Source organism: Ahaetulla prasina, chromosome 1 (genome assembly GCF_028640845.1).
Source record: "Ahaetulla prasina isolate Xishuangbanna chromosome 1, ASM2864084v1, whole genome shotgun sequence".
NCBI classification, from domain to species: Eukaryota; Metazoa; Chordata; class Lepidosauria; order Squamata; family Colubridae; genus Ahaetulla; species Ahaetulla prasina.
Window position 1 is genome coordinate 305,918,141 of NC_080539.1, and position 14,676 is coordinate 305,932,816.

The 14,676-nt window shown below is 38.7% G+C and overlaps 1 protein-coding gene across 1 annotated transcript in view; it reads right to left on the reverse strand.

Moving 5' to 3' along the window:
- Positions 1–2,183: 2,183 nt before the first annotated feature.
- Positions 2,184–14,676, reverse strand: part of SPINT1 (serine peptidase inhibitor, Kunitz type 1) — a 34,905-nt gene continuing 22,412 nt past the window's right edge. The window contains exons 2-10 of the mRNA XM_058162074.1: positions 13,889–14,043; positions 12,595–12,730; positions 11,645–11,815; positions 10,909–10,935; positions 10,044–10,169; positions 8,908–8,955; positions 6,470–6,640; positions 5,270–5,326; positions 2,184–4,587 (exon numbers count right to left, since the gene is read on the reverse strand). Coding sequence (XP_058018057.1) covers positions 4,379–4,587; positions 5,270–5,326; positions 6,470–6,640; positions 8,908–8,955; positions 10,044–10,169; positions 10,909–10,935; positions 11,645–11,815; positions 12,595–12,730; positions 13,889–14,043 — 1,100 coding nt within the window. The 3' untranslated portion in view covers positions 2,184–4,378. The remainder of the gene's footprint in view (positions 4,588–5,269; positions 5,327–6,469; positions 6,641–8,907; positions 8,956–10,043; positions 10,170–10,908; positions 10,936–11,644; positions 11,816–12,594; positions 12,731–13,888; positions 14,044–14,676) is intronic.

Genomic DNA, 14,676 nt, shown 5'->3' on the forward strand with positions numbered 1-14,676 from the left:
GGTATAGGAAAATGTGGGAGCTGCATGGGTTGCCGATTTGCTTCTGGGTGCGATTCAAGGTGCTGGTTTTCACCTTTAAAGCCCTTCTTGGCTTGGGCCCAGGTTATCTGAGGAACCATCTCTTGTTGATCACATTTACCTGACCCACCAGAGCGGGGAGACAAGGAATGTTACAGGTCCCATCCCCTAAGAAGGGACATCTGGTAGAACCCAGAAGAAGGGCCTTGTCTGTGGTGGCCCCCTCTTTCTGGAACATCATTCCCCAGAGATTACAATGGCCCCCACTCTAGCCATTCCAGAAGGCACTGAAAACCTGGTTCTGCCAGTGGGCCTGGGGAATGCAGAGTGGGATGGAGCCAGAGGTGGGATTCCCTTATCTTCCCTACCGGTTCATAAATGTGAGCGCGGGCAAGAAAAGAGACTTTTGCTTGGCTACCCTATTAAATCTTACCATTTCCATGCTGCTAACAACAGATTGGGAACTAACTTGCTAGCCCCCTTCTACATAAATAAGCCAGCAGCTTATCATTTTTCATTTTCATTTAGATTAACAGAGTTGGAAGGGACCTTGTAAATCATCTAGTCCAATCCCCCGCTCAAGCAGGAGACCCTACACCATTTTCTGCTTTAGGGTTCTGTTGAGTAGTGAAGACCATAATCTACGGAGACTATCTCTCAAAATTGTAACCTTTCTAATATTTGTCGATTTCTATTTTTCGGTCAAGACACATTGACAAGCTATCAAGAGCCAAGTGTCCCTCCATTAACATTTTATGGGCAAATATGCAAATAACGCCTCAATGAGCATACAGACTGAAAGTTCAAAGACCACGCTATAGGAAAAACATATACCAGGATGGCAGGGAAGACAGAAATACTCAGAACAGCTCTAGTATGGTATTCTTTGATTGAACTCACACATCGCAGTAAACTGCAATATAACTTGCTTGATTTCAGCTTATTGATATATGAAGCCATCCAGTGTACTTTACAAATAGTACCTATGATAATTATGGGTGAACCCAGACTTAATCCGATACAGCAAATTATTGCTACTTATCTACTGTATGTGCACAACTCCAAGTATATTTTATCAGCTATGGTTTACTAAAGTTTGTTGAAATGGTTAAGGCATTAAACTAGAAACTGGAAGACCATGAGCTCTAGTCCTGCCTTAGGTATAATGCCTGCTGGGCCAATCACTTTCTCCCAGCCCTAGGAAAGAGGCAATGGCAAACCACTTCTGAAATCTTGCCAAGAAAACTGCAGGGACTTGACCAGGCTGTCTCCAGGAGTCAAAACTGACTTAAACCACCACTCCGTTTATTATGGCTTTATATGTTGTAATAAATCAGGAGAGTCTGAATTCTTCAGGACATTTCTACTAGTTGTTCAATACAATATATGAAGTCTTTTATTTTACTATTAATATAATGTCACTGTAGCTGTCTTATTTTAAAACTGCAATCCTATTCAAATTCAGCTTTATACTAGTTGAGTAAACTATGGTTCCACAGTTTTTTTTGTTTTGTTTTTTTGGTAGTTTCTCAAAGATATCTGACTGGCCATTGTAACAATAGAAGAACAGACCAAATGCAACTTTTGTTTTAATCAACCAGGTTGTTATTATCATAATAAGCTACATTAAATGGTGCTTACTTCTCAGTAGTTTCAAATAAGATTGCACTGAACTTACATGTTTATAATAGAACATCAAGGCCCCAAAGCCATGGTTAATTCCTCAAAAAGTACTACAGTCAAAAAATACTAAAGGATGTTTATGATGGAAGTAAAATGAGTCAATTTTTTACCCACTAGTCACTGATTAATATAATGTGTATTATAATTATCTATGGACAGCCATTTCATTAGTAGCGAATGCTTTCTGGTTCTTAAGCTCCTAATTCCAAACTAGTCCAACCAGCTGAAATCATGAGTGTCCTTCCCTTCTTCAGTATTTTGTCCCAATGTACAGGAAATGTTCTCCAACCCACAGTCTCTCAAGCCTAATTTCAACCTATTGATGTTGACATGCCATTGTACTTGTTTCTTAAATTATGAAAGATCTGGAGCTTCTTCCTTTCTCTGAGCACAAAGATACCAACAAGATCCTAAACTTTTCTCAAGCTGGCAAGAAATACCCTGGGACTGAGGGGGGAAAAAACTGATCAGGCAAGCAAAAGTTGTAAAGAAAATATTTTATTAAAAATTTCACTGTCAGAGAGGAAATTCAGAATTTGAAGGCTCAGAAAGCAGTGAAGAGGTACAGAAAGGGAGGGAAAAGTTGAGAGTTGACAGCTGTAGCAACATGGAATAACCAAGCCAACTGCAAAGCACAATGAGTAATCTCTCGTCTCCTCCCTGTAAGACACAATAACCAGCTCTGTCATTTCCTTCCCTACCCCATTTTGCGATTTCTCATAGATGCTCAGCCAGTTTCATGCTTGAGGTGGTTTGGCCCTTGGCGCAATAAACAGCTGTCTTCCCTTCAGATAATTCCCTAATAATCATTTCTCCTGTTCATTTTGCTGATGACTCTTCAGCTTAGCCAGCAGAGGTTTACATCCAAGCACAGAATCTTATATACATCAATAAAACAAAATCTCATAACATCTACCAAAAAAAAGAATAAACAAAATAATCATATCTCATTCGTATCATAAGAGTATGTCCAAAGTTATGTACAACGTCATACAGAGTGGATAGGAATATACTGACTGGCTTCACATGCTAACCTCCTGTGCTATATAGACAGAGGAAGATGATTCAAATTCAAAAGCAAGATTTGGATTTAAAAGTAATATTCAGCTTTGCTATTGGATTCTCAAGAAGGTCAGGCAAGAGCTAGGCAATTCATTATAATCCAAGCCAACTATAGGTCAATCTGTCATATATTCCACCACTGTGAAATACTTCCTCCCCTTTAGTTCCTGGGAAGGTTCAGTTTCCTCAGAAATGTTTGAAGTCACATTAAACTTGCCAGATGATGGGAGTGATCCGCATAATGATCCCAAAGCATAAGCCCTTATTGAAACAGCCTTCCTTCCACACATAAACAAGTTCAGAGAACTTTTCTATGCATCCTCAAATGACCAGAAATCAAGAGGTGTAGCTGATCAACTTTTTTTTTTGAGGACGTTTTTGAAAAGAGATGGAGAATTTATTGCAAGTATCTCTATCCATAAAGTGAACCAGTACTCAGGCATTACTGTAAATTATCAGATGCCATTAAATATAAGACATCAATTTACAAACTGGGGTGTAGGTCAAAGTGGGAAGAGGAAAGAGATTAAAATATCTTACCTCAAACAAACAGGAAGGTAAATGAAAACATCACAGGCATCAGCCTATATATTTCATATAACGTATTTGTGGAAAATTGGGACAAACCTGTATTCTATCTTTATAAATTCTGGGCAACACCTGCTTCTTTCTCTATATTTAAGGATGGCTTTAAGAAGCAGAGTCTGTAAACTTTCATGACTCTCCTTTTGTCCAAGGATCTTGTAATAATTAGCTCTGAAGAAAAGCTAATTTTGAAACTGCCCCTATGTAAGTACATTATTTAACTACTTAACGAAATCGTATAGTTGGAGACAAATTAGAAAATGGGGAATGTCCTCTTTTCGGTCACAATTTCCTTCTAAAAATAAATAGGTATGGATGAAGAACTCAACAGTAACATTAAACTAGAACGTAGGAACAGAGGGGAAATCCAGAAGAGAAAGGCAGGGCCATATTTTCGGCCATGACCTAATTTCTGTTTCCTTTTATATGCATTCAGATCAAATCACAATGTTGTCCGTTTTCCATTTAGCCTAGATATTTGGTATAGATGAGATGAGCTCAGGCCTCAGCACAGACATTAATAGATTTCTGAAAAGGACACCACTTTAATTAGTCCATCAAATTGGTCCACTTTTTGTATCAGTTAAAACCCACAGTGGGTGGCTTTAAGGCAACGTAAGTTCTCTCTCTCTCTGTCAAACACATACTCTCACACACACACACACTTCAGTGAGTTTGATGGGAAGAAGAATCCCATTCACCAGATTAAACTATGGTTCCTTCAACAGATATAGCAAGTCCTTAAACTTAAAATAACCTTCATTACAGAACTCAGGGAAACATGAACTCAAAATGCCATCCATGTAGTGTCAGAGCGGGCTAATCTTCTGGTCACTCCTTGTGACCTTAGAAACTATCACAGGATCAGGACAGGTAGAGCTTGTAAGCAGCTAATGGATAGTCTAAGGAAACATGGAAAAAAGGAAGGAAAAATCCTTCAACAGATCCCCTCACCGCTCCCCCCACAAATAAGCATTACAAGCAGTTGGTAAGACTGTCCTTCCCAGAAATGGAGGATAATTCTATAGAATCAGATGGGCTTTGTGGTGCTGTTATACACCAGATGTTCTGTGTCTTCAGCAGTTGATAAGACAGAAGAAAGAGTGGAATTAGCCGCAGTAGGGGGCTGACGACGTCTTCTATAAGTTTTTCGATTCTTTAGGAAGAAGTAGCCAAGGACTACCAACACTATCATGATGCAAACACCGAGGAGCACAGCAACAGCCACTTCAAAAGCACCTATGAGAGATGGAGCAGGAGTGGGAGATGGACAGAGAAAATCATGATTATACTGAAATTGTTAGAATGCTTTGTTATGCAAAAAAATTAAGATACGTTTTTGCTTTATGCAGGTTGCCCAATCCATTCAGAAACAAAGTAAAAAAAAATGTTTGTAGGACTCTTCCTTAAAAAAAATACCAGTACAGAATCAGTCTAAATCCAGCCCTAGGTCACCTTAAGAAAACTATAATTATAATGTAACGTTCTTAGATGTGTACACCTGCTGGTGTTATATGTACAAACAAACTGGGGGTGGAAAAGGAAATAATTCTTTGAAATGCTGGTCTTAATTCAGGTTCTAAAAATTGTTGCATGTTGATATCTAAATTATACCATACCTCACAAAAACAAAAAAAGATGTCCTTGTGGTAGGGAAGGTTAGAAAGAATAGAATAGAATGAGCCAGTATTTTTTGTGGGAGCAAAAGTACAAGTTATTTAACATCTTATTTTCCCATTTTCTATGGTTTTTATTCTTTTGTGGTATATGCTTTGTTATCAGTGTAAGAAATAATTTTATTTAGAAGCACGTCACACTTCTTTCCACCACCCAAAAATGCCAGGCAACTTGCTGTTAAAAATAAACATCATAACAAGCAGAAAACAGAGACTCAAGAGTTATTTGGAATGCTGTTACATACTTAAACTAGCTTGTTGATATTCGTATCCTCTCCATCTCTCACCAATCATATCTTTCTCTATATTAAAAGAAAATACAGGATTATGTAACAATGTTCAGAATAATGGAGACAACAATGTACTTATAATATTATGTTACTAGTAGTTACTTAATAGTTAAGTTATTATTAATTAACCATCCCCAGGGGGGCAGGGTGGGACCCAAGGATGCCATTGTGCCCAGAGAAGGTTATTTATTAGTTAATTAGTACTTATTTGTATCCCACCTTTATTACTCTTACAGGTAATTCAAGGCAACGAACACATCCAATATACCTTCCTCCTCCTATTTTCTCCACAATGACCACCCTATGAGATGAGTTGGGCTAAATCACCCAGCTGGCTTTCATGGCCGTAGGCAGGACTTGAACTCATAGCCTCCAGCTTTCTAGCTGGTACCTTTGCCAGAAGACCAAACTGGCTCTCATAATAATCAAATTCATGTAGCCACCTATCTCCCCCAAAGGGTATTCTGGACAGCAGACAACAATAAATAAAACAGCCAATATAAAAATGATAAAATCTAAATGGACACAGTAATAAATAGCATAAAAACAAAAACAGTAATCCTGGATGGATAAAATTGGCATCTTTAGTAGTTGAGCCAACAAGGCAGATCTCTGGTCCCCAGCAAGCTCCAGGCCCAGTGGTGAAATCCAATTTTTTTTACTACCGGTTCTGTGGGCATGGCTTGGTGGGCATGGCAAGGGAAGGATACCGCAAAATCCCCACCCACTCCAGGGGGAAGGATATTGCAAAATCTCCATTCCCACCCCACTCTGGGGCCAACCAGTGGTAATATTTGCCAGTTCTTCGAACTCTCAAAATTTCTGCTACCGGTTCTCTGAACTGCTCAAAATTTCCACTGCTGGTTCTCCAGAACCTGTCAGAACCTGCTGGATTTCACCCCTGCCTAGGCCTGCCAGGATCGCCAGATCTTGAGGGCTTTATGGAAAGTCAAAATGGAGACATCATTTCTCCTGATGTCTACCAGGCTCCTGAGCCACTTGACTTTTAAAAGAATTTTTTAAATTAACATAATTAAATAAAAACTAGCATAGTGCAAAGCAAAACACCAGCCTCTAGTTAAACAATACTACTGAGTGCTGTAGAAGTCTCACTACAATGATAAAAAAAAACCTCTTTTAAGCTTTTCTTCTTACCTGTGACACCTCTACACAATTTCATACATGTTTCTTCCTGCTCAAAATTATTTTTGTTGCCTTCACAGCCTCCATAGGTGAAGCGACCACACTTCTCAGTCGAAGGGTTGTAGTACCAGCGAGGTATACTTTCTTCACATGGTCCAGTATCGGGCATATCCACACAATAACCTATCAGAAAGGAACAAGAAATTTTGTTAGCTATTAATTAACTGTATTCCCAATTCTATTGACCTATCATGATTAAGTATTTGATAAAGCCATTAGCACTCAGGGAATTGGCCTACTACCTGTGTAGCACAGTTAGCTTTAAAACTTAGAATGTATTACAGGTAATCATTGATCTATAACCAGTCGTTCAGTGATCTTTCAGAGTTACAATGATGCTGAACAAATGGTAGCTAGGACCAGTTCTTGGAGTTCTGGTTGTCCCAGTCAGGTGACTTGAGATTTGGGTGCCTGACGACAAGTTCGCACTTTCAATCAGTTGCTTTTGACCCTGCAATCACATGAACATCATTTGTAACCTTCTCTGCAGGCTTCCCCAGAAAGTCAATGGGAAAGCTGGCAGGGTAGGTAGCAAGTCACTGGAGAAAGTCTCCCCCAGCAGGCACCATCCTCTAACCCATTTAGCCTTTGCACCATGCTGACCAATAGTGCATCCCTACACACCCATCTTGACATGTCGCACTTGTCACCCTTACACCCACCCCAATCAATGCCTCTTGCGCATGTCTTTGCACCCTTCCAGTCCTCGGTCTTTGCACACCCTTGCACACACCCTTTCCAAACTCCTACACTGACACTCCCCCTCACCTGATACCAGTCATTTATCTGCCTGCTGGCTTCCTCACTGATTTTGGTTGTAGTAAGCCAGCAGTAAATTCCCTTGCCTTAACAATGACCACGGGATTCAGTTAACGATGGCAACCAGGAGTGCAGGAATCATGGTTGCTAAACAATGCAGTTGCATTTTACAATGCACTCCTTAGCAACAGATGTTCCAGTCCCAATTGCCATCATAAGTGAAGGTCTATCTGTATTAATTATAATAGAAGTAGTAAGGATATTAAACATATTAAATTTATATGCCGCTTGACTCTCGGGGACTCTAAAATTTACACTTTAGAGAAATACTTCACCATTGTTATAATGGTTATTGTTCTTTTGCAACTGTTAGCTAATCCTAACATTACAGGGTGAAGGCAAGTTAGCAAACATTCAGGAAATGTCAAATCTTTTTATACAATCTACCAAATGTGTCAAAAATTATAATAACAATGATTACAGTATTAGAAAATGACATGGTTTCATGATTTCATTTGTTGCGCTTATGTGACAAACTCTGCACTCTCCCGTCTGGCAAGTATGATGTGGCCCAGGTGGCCTTTGGGGCTTATGAACTAAAAAAGAGGCTAGGGAAGATCTCAGGGCTACCGATTCCTTTCCAGATGCTAGAAGGACTTCTCTTCACGCCAGAGTTGCACTTGAGGCTTCACACAGACTATCTGAAGTCTTGGCTAGGACGCATCCGGATTACAACTAACAGAGCCAACTTAAACGAGTATAAGCTTAACAGTAACAATGGATTGCTATTGTTATTTTCTTTAGCAAGTTCTACGTATTACAGCTTACATAAGACTTTGCAATAGTGGGGAATATCTGTAGCTCAGGTGTAGGAGTGGGGATGAAGGTTCATTCTCCGAGCTTGTGGGTTGGTTTCCAAACGTTTAGTTACCAGGCGAGAATGAACCTTTACCCTCATTACGCAAGACTGCCACAAGCAAATTTACTACATATCCAAATTTATACTATATTTGACTTTATAGTTCCACTTTTTTTTTCTTTAGCTATCTTAACTGTTAAGTTCAATAAACACGGAGGCGATTGAATCAACAACTATTCTTTTTAATGTTAGCAAACTCTTCAACAGGCACGAACCGTGCTCCAACACACACGAACAGAACTAACTCTGACAGGAACGAACGTGTTTCCTCCTCAGCAACTGCGAGCTGTCAGATGGGGAGCCAATCATAACGCTCCCAGCTTCCCGCTTCTTCTGTTGCTTGCGTCTCAGCCAATCAGACCGAGCGGTGCTTGGATTGGCTGATACGCAGGACACAACATTAACTATCAAACTGTGCTACTTAAAGCAGATCTGTGTTTTTAGAAACGCAATGCTTTAAAATACTTGACTGCTGGACAATAGCCAATTGAGCGTATCTATTGATGTGACAAATTTCCCAATAATAAAAGTTATTCAAGATTATATTCAAATATGTCCAGAGTAGTTAATTCCTTAACAGAATCCAGTTCAAATTCTACATGAATACAGTCATCTTCTTCAATTATATTCGGAGAGATGCAAATATAGATTTTTAAAATATGTTTTAAAAAATTTCAAGTGCAATCCTTCATGTATTTTATAACATACTTACTTCTGGCAGTAAAATTGATTTTCTGTAACTTATTGAATCCTTGAATATCTGAAAGAGACAAAGAGCAGACAGCAGAATGATTTAAAGACATGTATTTTATTTGAAAATGGAAATAATTCCTATGAAGTACCATATGTCATAAACTAAATGATGCAAATATTCTATTTTATTTTGCAGAACATTAATTTGCTGTTTTGTTTTGCATAATAAATATACTATGTTTTTCTTTTTTTTAGAACAGAAAGCTATCCATGGCAGTGAAGTGCAATTAAATGCACATTAAAAACAGCTATTTTAAATTCAAAATAAGCTATTCTGACCTCTTAGGAAGCTCTCCAACCTTACCCAAAATTGCTTTAAGCTAAAAACAACCTTATTTCAATCTCAAACCCGAGCCTTACTTACAAGGTCAGAACAGCTTCTCTTCAATTTAATGTCAACTCGCAAAGCATCCCTGGCCTATTTTCGAGTTGCCATAGGCAAGGGGAATGGGAAAATGAACTCTGCAGCAAGGCAGCACATCAGTCAAAATATTCCAGCACATTCCAGCCATATCTCTGTCAAGGCCATCTTTGAGGTTACCCACAGTGGCCAGAGGGGAGTGATCTCTACAACCTGCAAAACTGCTTAGTTGGAGAATGTGACTGATGACACACCTTGGGGGGAGGGGGGAAACAGGGTCAGAGCTGGAACGTAAATTACGTGGGGTCAGAGCTGGCTTCACTTGGAAGCTCCTAATAAATAATTGGATTTTTTTTAAAAACTTGGCTCGAGGCTCATGATTTAATTAGGGCATTGGTGGGAACCCTGACACTTAAAACATTTCAAAAAAACTATATCTAGACACACATAGATAGACACACACACACACACATTAGAGGTACACTAACTATATTATCTTCTCCCAGGACAATTAAGAGGCCAGATCACAGTAAAGGTCTATCCAACAGCTCAACTACATTTTCACAGTAGCCTTTAGATGCCCATCAAAAATTCAACAGCAAAATGTAAGTCATATGTTTAGGGTATGCTTAAATTTAGTTTCTTATAGTGAGCAGAGTGGCCTTCAATCCTTTGGCCTTCAATTCCATCTCTATTTTTATTATTCTAAGACAGTTCAAGGGTCACCAACTTACATGAATCACAAAATTTCTCATCTGACCCATCTCGGCAATCTAGAGTTTCATCACATTCCAGAATTTTATCAATGCAGCAGCCATCTTCACATTTGAAATAGATGGGTAGGCAGTTTCCATTGCATGCTGTATGAGAAATATGGGTTAGTTCTCAAGGGTTCTCAGCAAAAATGATTTATTTTTGTGGCATTCGGATAAAAAGATGTTTTTCTTCCTTGGGCACAGCAGAAATAGAGTATAGGTAGTCGTTTACTTGCAACAGTTCGTTTAGTAACCATTACAACAGCACTGAAAAAATAACCCATGACTGTTTTTCAGTTGTTGCAACTGTTGCTTGGCAACTGACTCATATTTTATGATGGTTGGAGTGTTCCAAGATCATATTGAAACTTTTGTGACACTCTAATAAGTAAAGTTAAGGGGAAGCCAGATTCACTTAATAACTTGTTACTAACTTAACAACTACTTACTAACAATTACATTGGTTCACTTAAACCAGGGATGTCCAAACTTGGTCCCTTTAAGACTTGTGGACTTCAACTCCCAGAGTCCCTCAGCCAGCAAAGCTGGCTGAGGAACTCTGGGAGTTGAAGTCCACAAGTCTTAAAGGGACCAAGTTTGGACACCCCTGACTTAAACTGTGGTGAGAAAGATCATAAGATGGGGCAAAACTCACTTAACAACTGTCTCACTTAGCAACAGAAATAGAGGAATACTCTTAGAAAAGTATTTGCAAGTGCTTCACTGCAATGCTACAAAAGCAGAGAGTAAGATATCAACCAAAGATGTACCACTAAACCTCATGTCTGTAAGGAAGTTCAAAAGACGTTTGAATGCTATCACGGAAAAGTACAGAAGAACTTACTTGGTTCATGACGTTTTTCAACAGCACCTGGAAAGAAGGAAATTAGGGTGAGAATATTGTCCTTCCAATTTTTCAACTAGCTATCATTGGAACATTCAATCCAACCACCTCACCAGTCAATTCAGTTGTTGTTTTTGTTTTTTAAAAAAGGGACGGATTAGAGAACTGCCAGCCCAGGAACTACAAACCACATCCTTTATATACTTTTCTGGTATGCACAGAAGCATACACCTAATGCATAGAAGCTATTTCCAATTATTTCTCCAACACATAGAAACATAGTGGAGGCAATACTTTTCATTCAATCAAATGCCAATTGTATGCTTCCCTGTACTGGTATAAAGACAAAGTATCCCTGATTCTATAGCCTGGCTCAGCCTTCTTCAACATAATAATGTTCTCCAGATGTTGAATGATAGTTAATAGTTGTGCCCCAGCCTTGCTAATTGGGAATTTATGTGAGTTTTAGCCCAGCAAACCGTAAAAGTTCCAGTTTGGAAAAGTTTGGAACTTAATAACTATGTATTGAAAAGTATGTTTGTTTTTGTTATGTGTGATTTGGAGCACTATGGTTTACTCGATAAATCATGGTTAAAACATAGAATGAAACCAGCCAAATCAGCCTAACTCGATTGAAAGTTATAAGATTGTGTAGTGTCAAAATAATTCTGAATTGGTTAGGTTTCCCCACTTAAATCTCTAAAATAAGAGAAACAATATCTTCTAATTTACCAACCTTGAACATTCTTGCAGGCAAGATCACATTCCTCTTTTCTTACATAATTGTTCTTGTTGGGATTGCAGCCACCAAAAATGAACTGCTGACACTGCTCTTTTTCCGGATTGTAGTACCAGCGGGGGAAGGAGCCTCGACAGCGTCCCACTTTATAAGGAGTCAAGCAATGATCTAGGAAGAACAAGGAAATTGAATTCTCACAGTAAAGGTAAGAGAAGGCATAATATATATGTATGTATGTATGTATGTATGGGTCTTGGCATATTTGGGTCTTTTCCCGTGTAAGGTTGAGAGTATCTTGGCGACATTTCGACAAGGTCTCACTCATCATCTTCAGGCTGGTGCTTTCGGCTTCGTGCTTGTGCGAGCAAAGCGTGGTTGGAGCTGCCGTCTCTCTATAAATACTGGTGGGGAGGTGGGGAGTGTTGCTGTAAGCGGGTTGGTTGGTTGTGTGGTCACATCACCAGAAGCCTGCATGTCTTTGGCAGTCATTAATAGGTTATTGCGTAGAGTGCTGCCTGTACATTGTTCATATCTACCAACCCTTGCAAATTCCATATTTTAGGGACAAACGATGTTTTAGGCTTCTTAAAAATGGCCTTAAATGTATTTTAGGGATTAATGCATAGTCTACATACTTTCTACTCAAAATGGTGGTAATCTATGGCATCTATTTTTAGTAAAATGTTATTGGCACAAAAAAATCAGCAATAACATTGTTAAAACCATGAATAGCTTTGGGGCTATTTTCTTGTGTTACTAAAACATTGAAAAACTAAGAAGAGTATTCACTTAAAAAAGAAAAAGTTTACTATCCTTCATAAAAGCTCACTTTTATTGTCTTCCTTCTTGTATCCTATAGGATTCCTGAGTGTGGTCTTGGCAATCTGCAAAAGCTACACTGACCCATCTTGATTCCAGGCTAAAAGGTGCATCTACAAATGACTTACCTCCAGTCTGATCAGAATTAAGTACAGTGACAGTGATGTTGATGGAGTGTTGCTGATCCGCAGTGTCTGTTACGGTGAATTGGAAGATGTAAATCCCTTCATTCAGATTTGAAAGCATCATAATATCGTTCTCTTTCTGAAAGTGCAAGAAAAAAAATCAGAAATAAAAATGACGTAACCAAAAGTAGGTCTCCTTGGTTTCCATCACTTTTATCTACATTTATCTATGCAGCTCTGAGGATTGCTCATCATATTATACAATCCCATCAGGTATAAATATAGGGAGTTGCTAAATTCAGAATTCTTTGTAGCACAACCCCAGAATTATGAAGGTGGTATAGAATTGTTAGGGTTGGGGTTGGCATTGGGGTTGGGGTTAAGGTTGAGGTTGGGGTTGAGGGAAGGGAAGGGAAGGGAAGGAGGAAGGAAGAAAGGAAGGAAGGAAGGAGGAAGGAAGGAAGGATAAAGGAAGGAAGGAAAAAGAAAGGAAGGAAGAAAGGAAGAAAGACCTATCTTATTCCTCACCCATCTTTGTACTTTGTATTTCTCCCACTTGTGTAACATACTTGCTTACCTGGGAAAGGGACAAAAACATTACTTTGAATGGGAGCACTTGTCAAGGCATGGAGATGCCCAATATAATTATAATTAATTATTCATGCATTAGTCTTGATGTGTTTCAGTGATATGAGAACTCTTCATGTTACATATATTATACTGTTCTATCCATGAACTCCCAGAAATAAGAATCTGTATTTAAATTAATTTGATAGCTACATTAAATCATGTTTACAACTTTTTAAAGCTGATCTTTTCAGAACCGAAGACAGAAATAACCCATTGTTCAAGCTCATAGTGGTCAGGATAATGAAATTGATAATGTTTACAAAGAACTTCAACAACAACTAAATTAGCCACTCTATAAAAAGATCATCTTTGTTCAGTTGGAAAAATGTACGTGATATGAGAAGCCAGCAGGGAATTTCAGCAGATCCTTGCTGAAAGATCCAAAAGGATCTGGAGGAGTAAAGATAGCTTTACCTATTAGATGGATGGAAATTATTATCAGAGGAAAAAGGTCCTCCTCTCAAGTGTATCACATTCTCTACTAAATAGCCATGCTAATTCCAAGGAATTTTTAAAAAAATCTTCAAGTATCTTATAATCTCTATGTTGTCTTCATAACAATGTGAAGTTTAATTTTTTTTCTTATATCCCACATGGCTACTGTGGCTTAAGTGGGGAATTTAAAAGTGTTGTAGAAGGAAATCTTAGTACGGTTGATATGCCTTACCTTCATTACCACTGATGAATCACCAGAAAGAAGTGTCCATTCATAATTCACAATGCCATTATCATCAATACTTTCTGAGCCATTCAATATTACTGGTTCATCATTGGGCTGGACCTTCACATCCATCCAGGCTTTAGCTTTAGGCGGCTGATCAGCTAGTTTGAAAACAACAATTGGAATGCATTAATTTTCAAAAAAAATCTTATAGGACATAAACGTTCACGTTGGCCAACTTGACCGAGAATAATACGTATTGCAATCCAACACAATTTTAGTGAACCCACATTAAACTTCAGCCATGTTCTTGAGTTTCTCATGTGCTGTAAAAATACAAAACAATTCAGGGACAGAGGGCTTTCACTTAAAAACAAACGGGTAGAATATTCAAAACTGTTCTCTAGTCAGTACCTCCAGACAGAAAGATGCTTGCTGTCATTTAGTAAAATAAACATTTGAAGTGTTCAGAAAACATATAGAAGAACTCAGTAAATCCCAAAGTTGGCTTCATATTACATTCTTTTTCTTTTTAAAAATGCAGAGTACCTGACATAATAATGTGTTCAAACCAATTGTGAAATTCAAATTTTTTTACTACCGGTTCTGTGGGAATGGCTTGGTGGGCATGGCAGGGGAAGGATACTGCAAAATTCCCATTCCCTCCCCACTCCTGGGGAAGGGATATTGCAAAATCTCCATTCCCACCCCACTCCAGGGCCAGCCAGAGGTGGTATTTGCTGGTTCTCTGAACTACTCAAAATTTCCACTACCAGTTTTCCAGAACCTGTCAG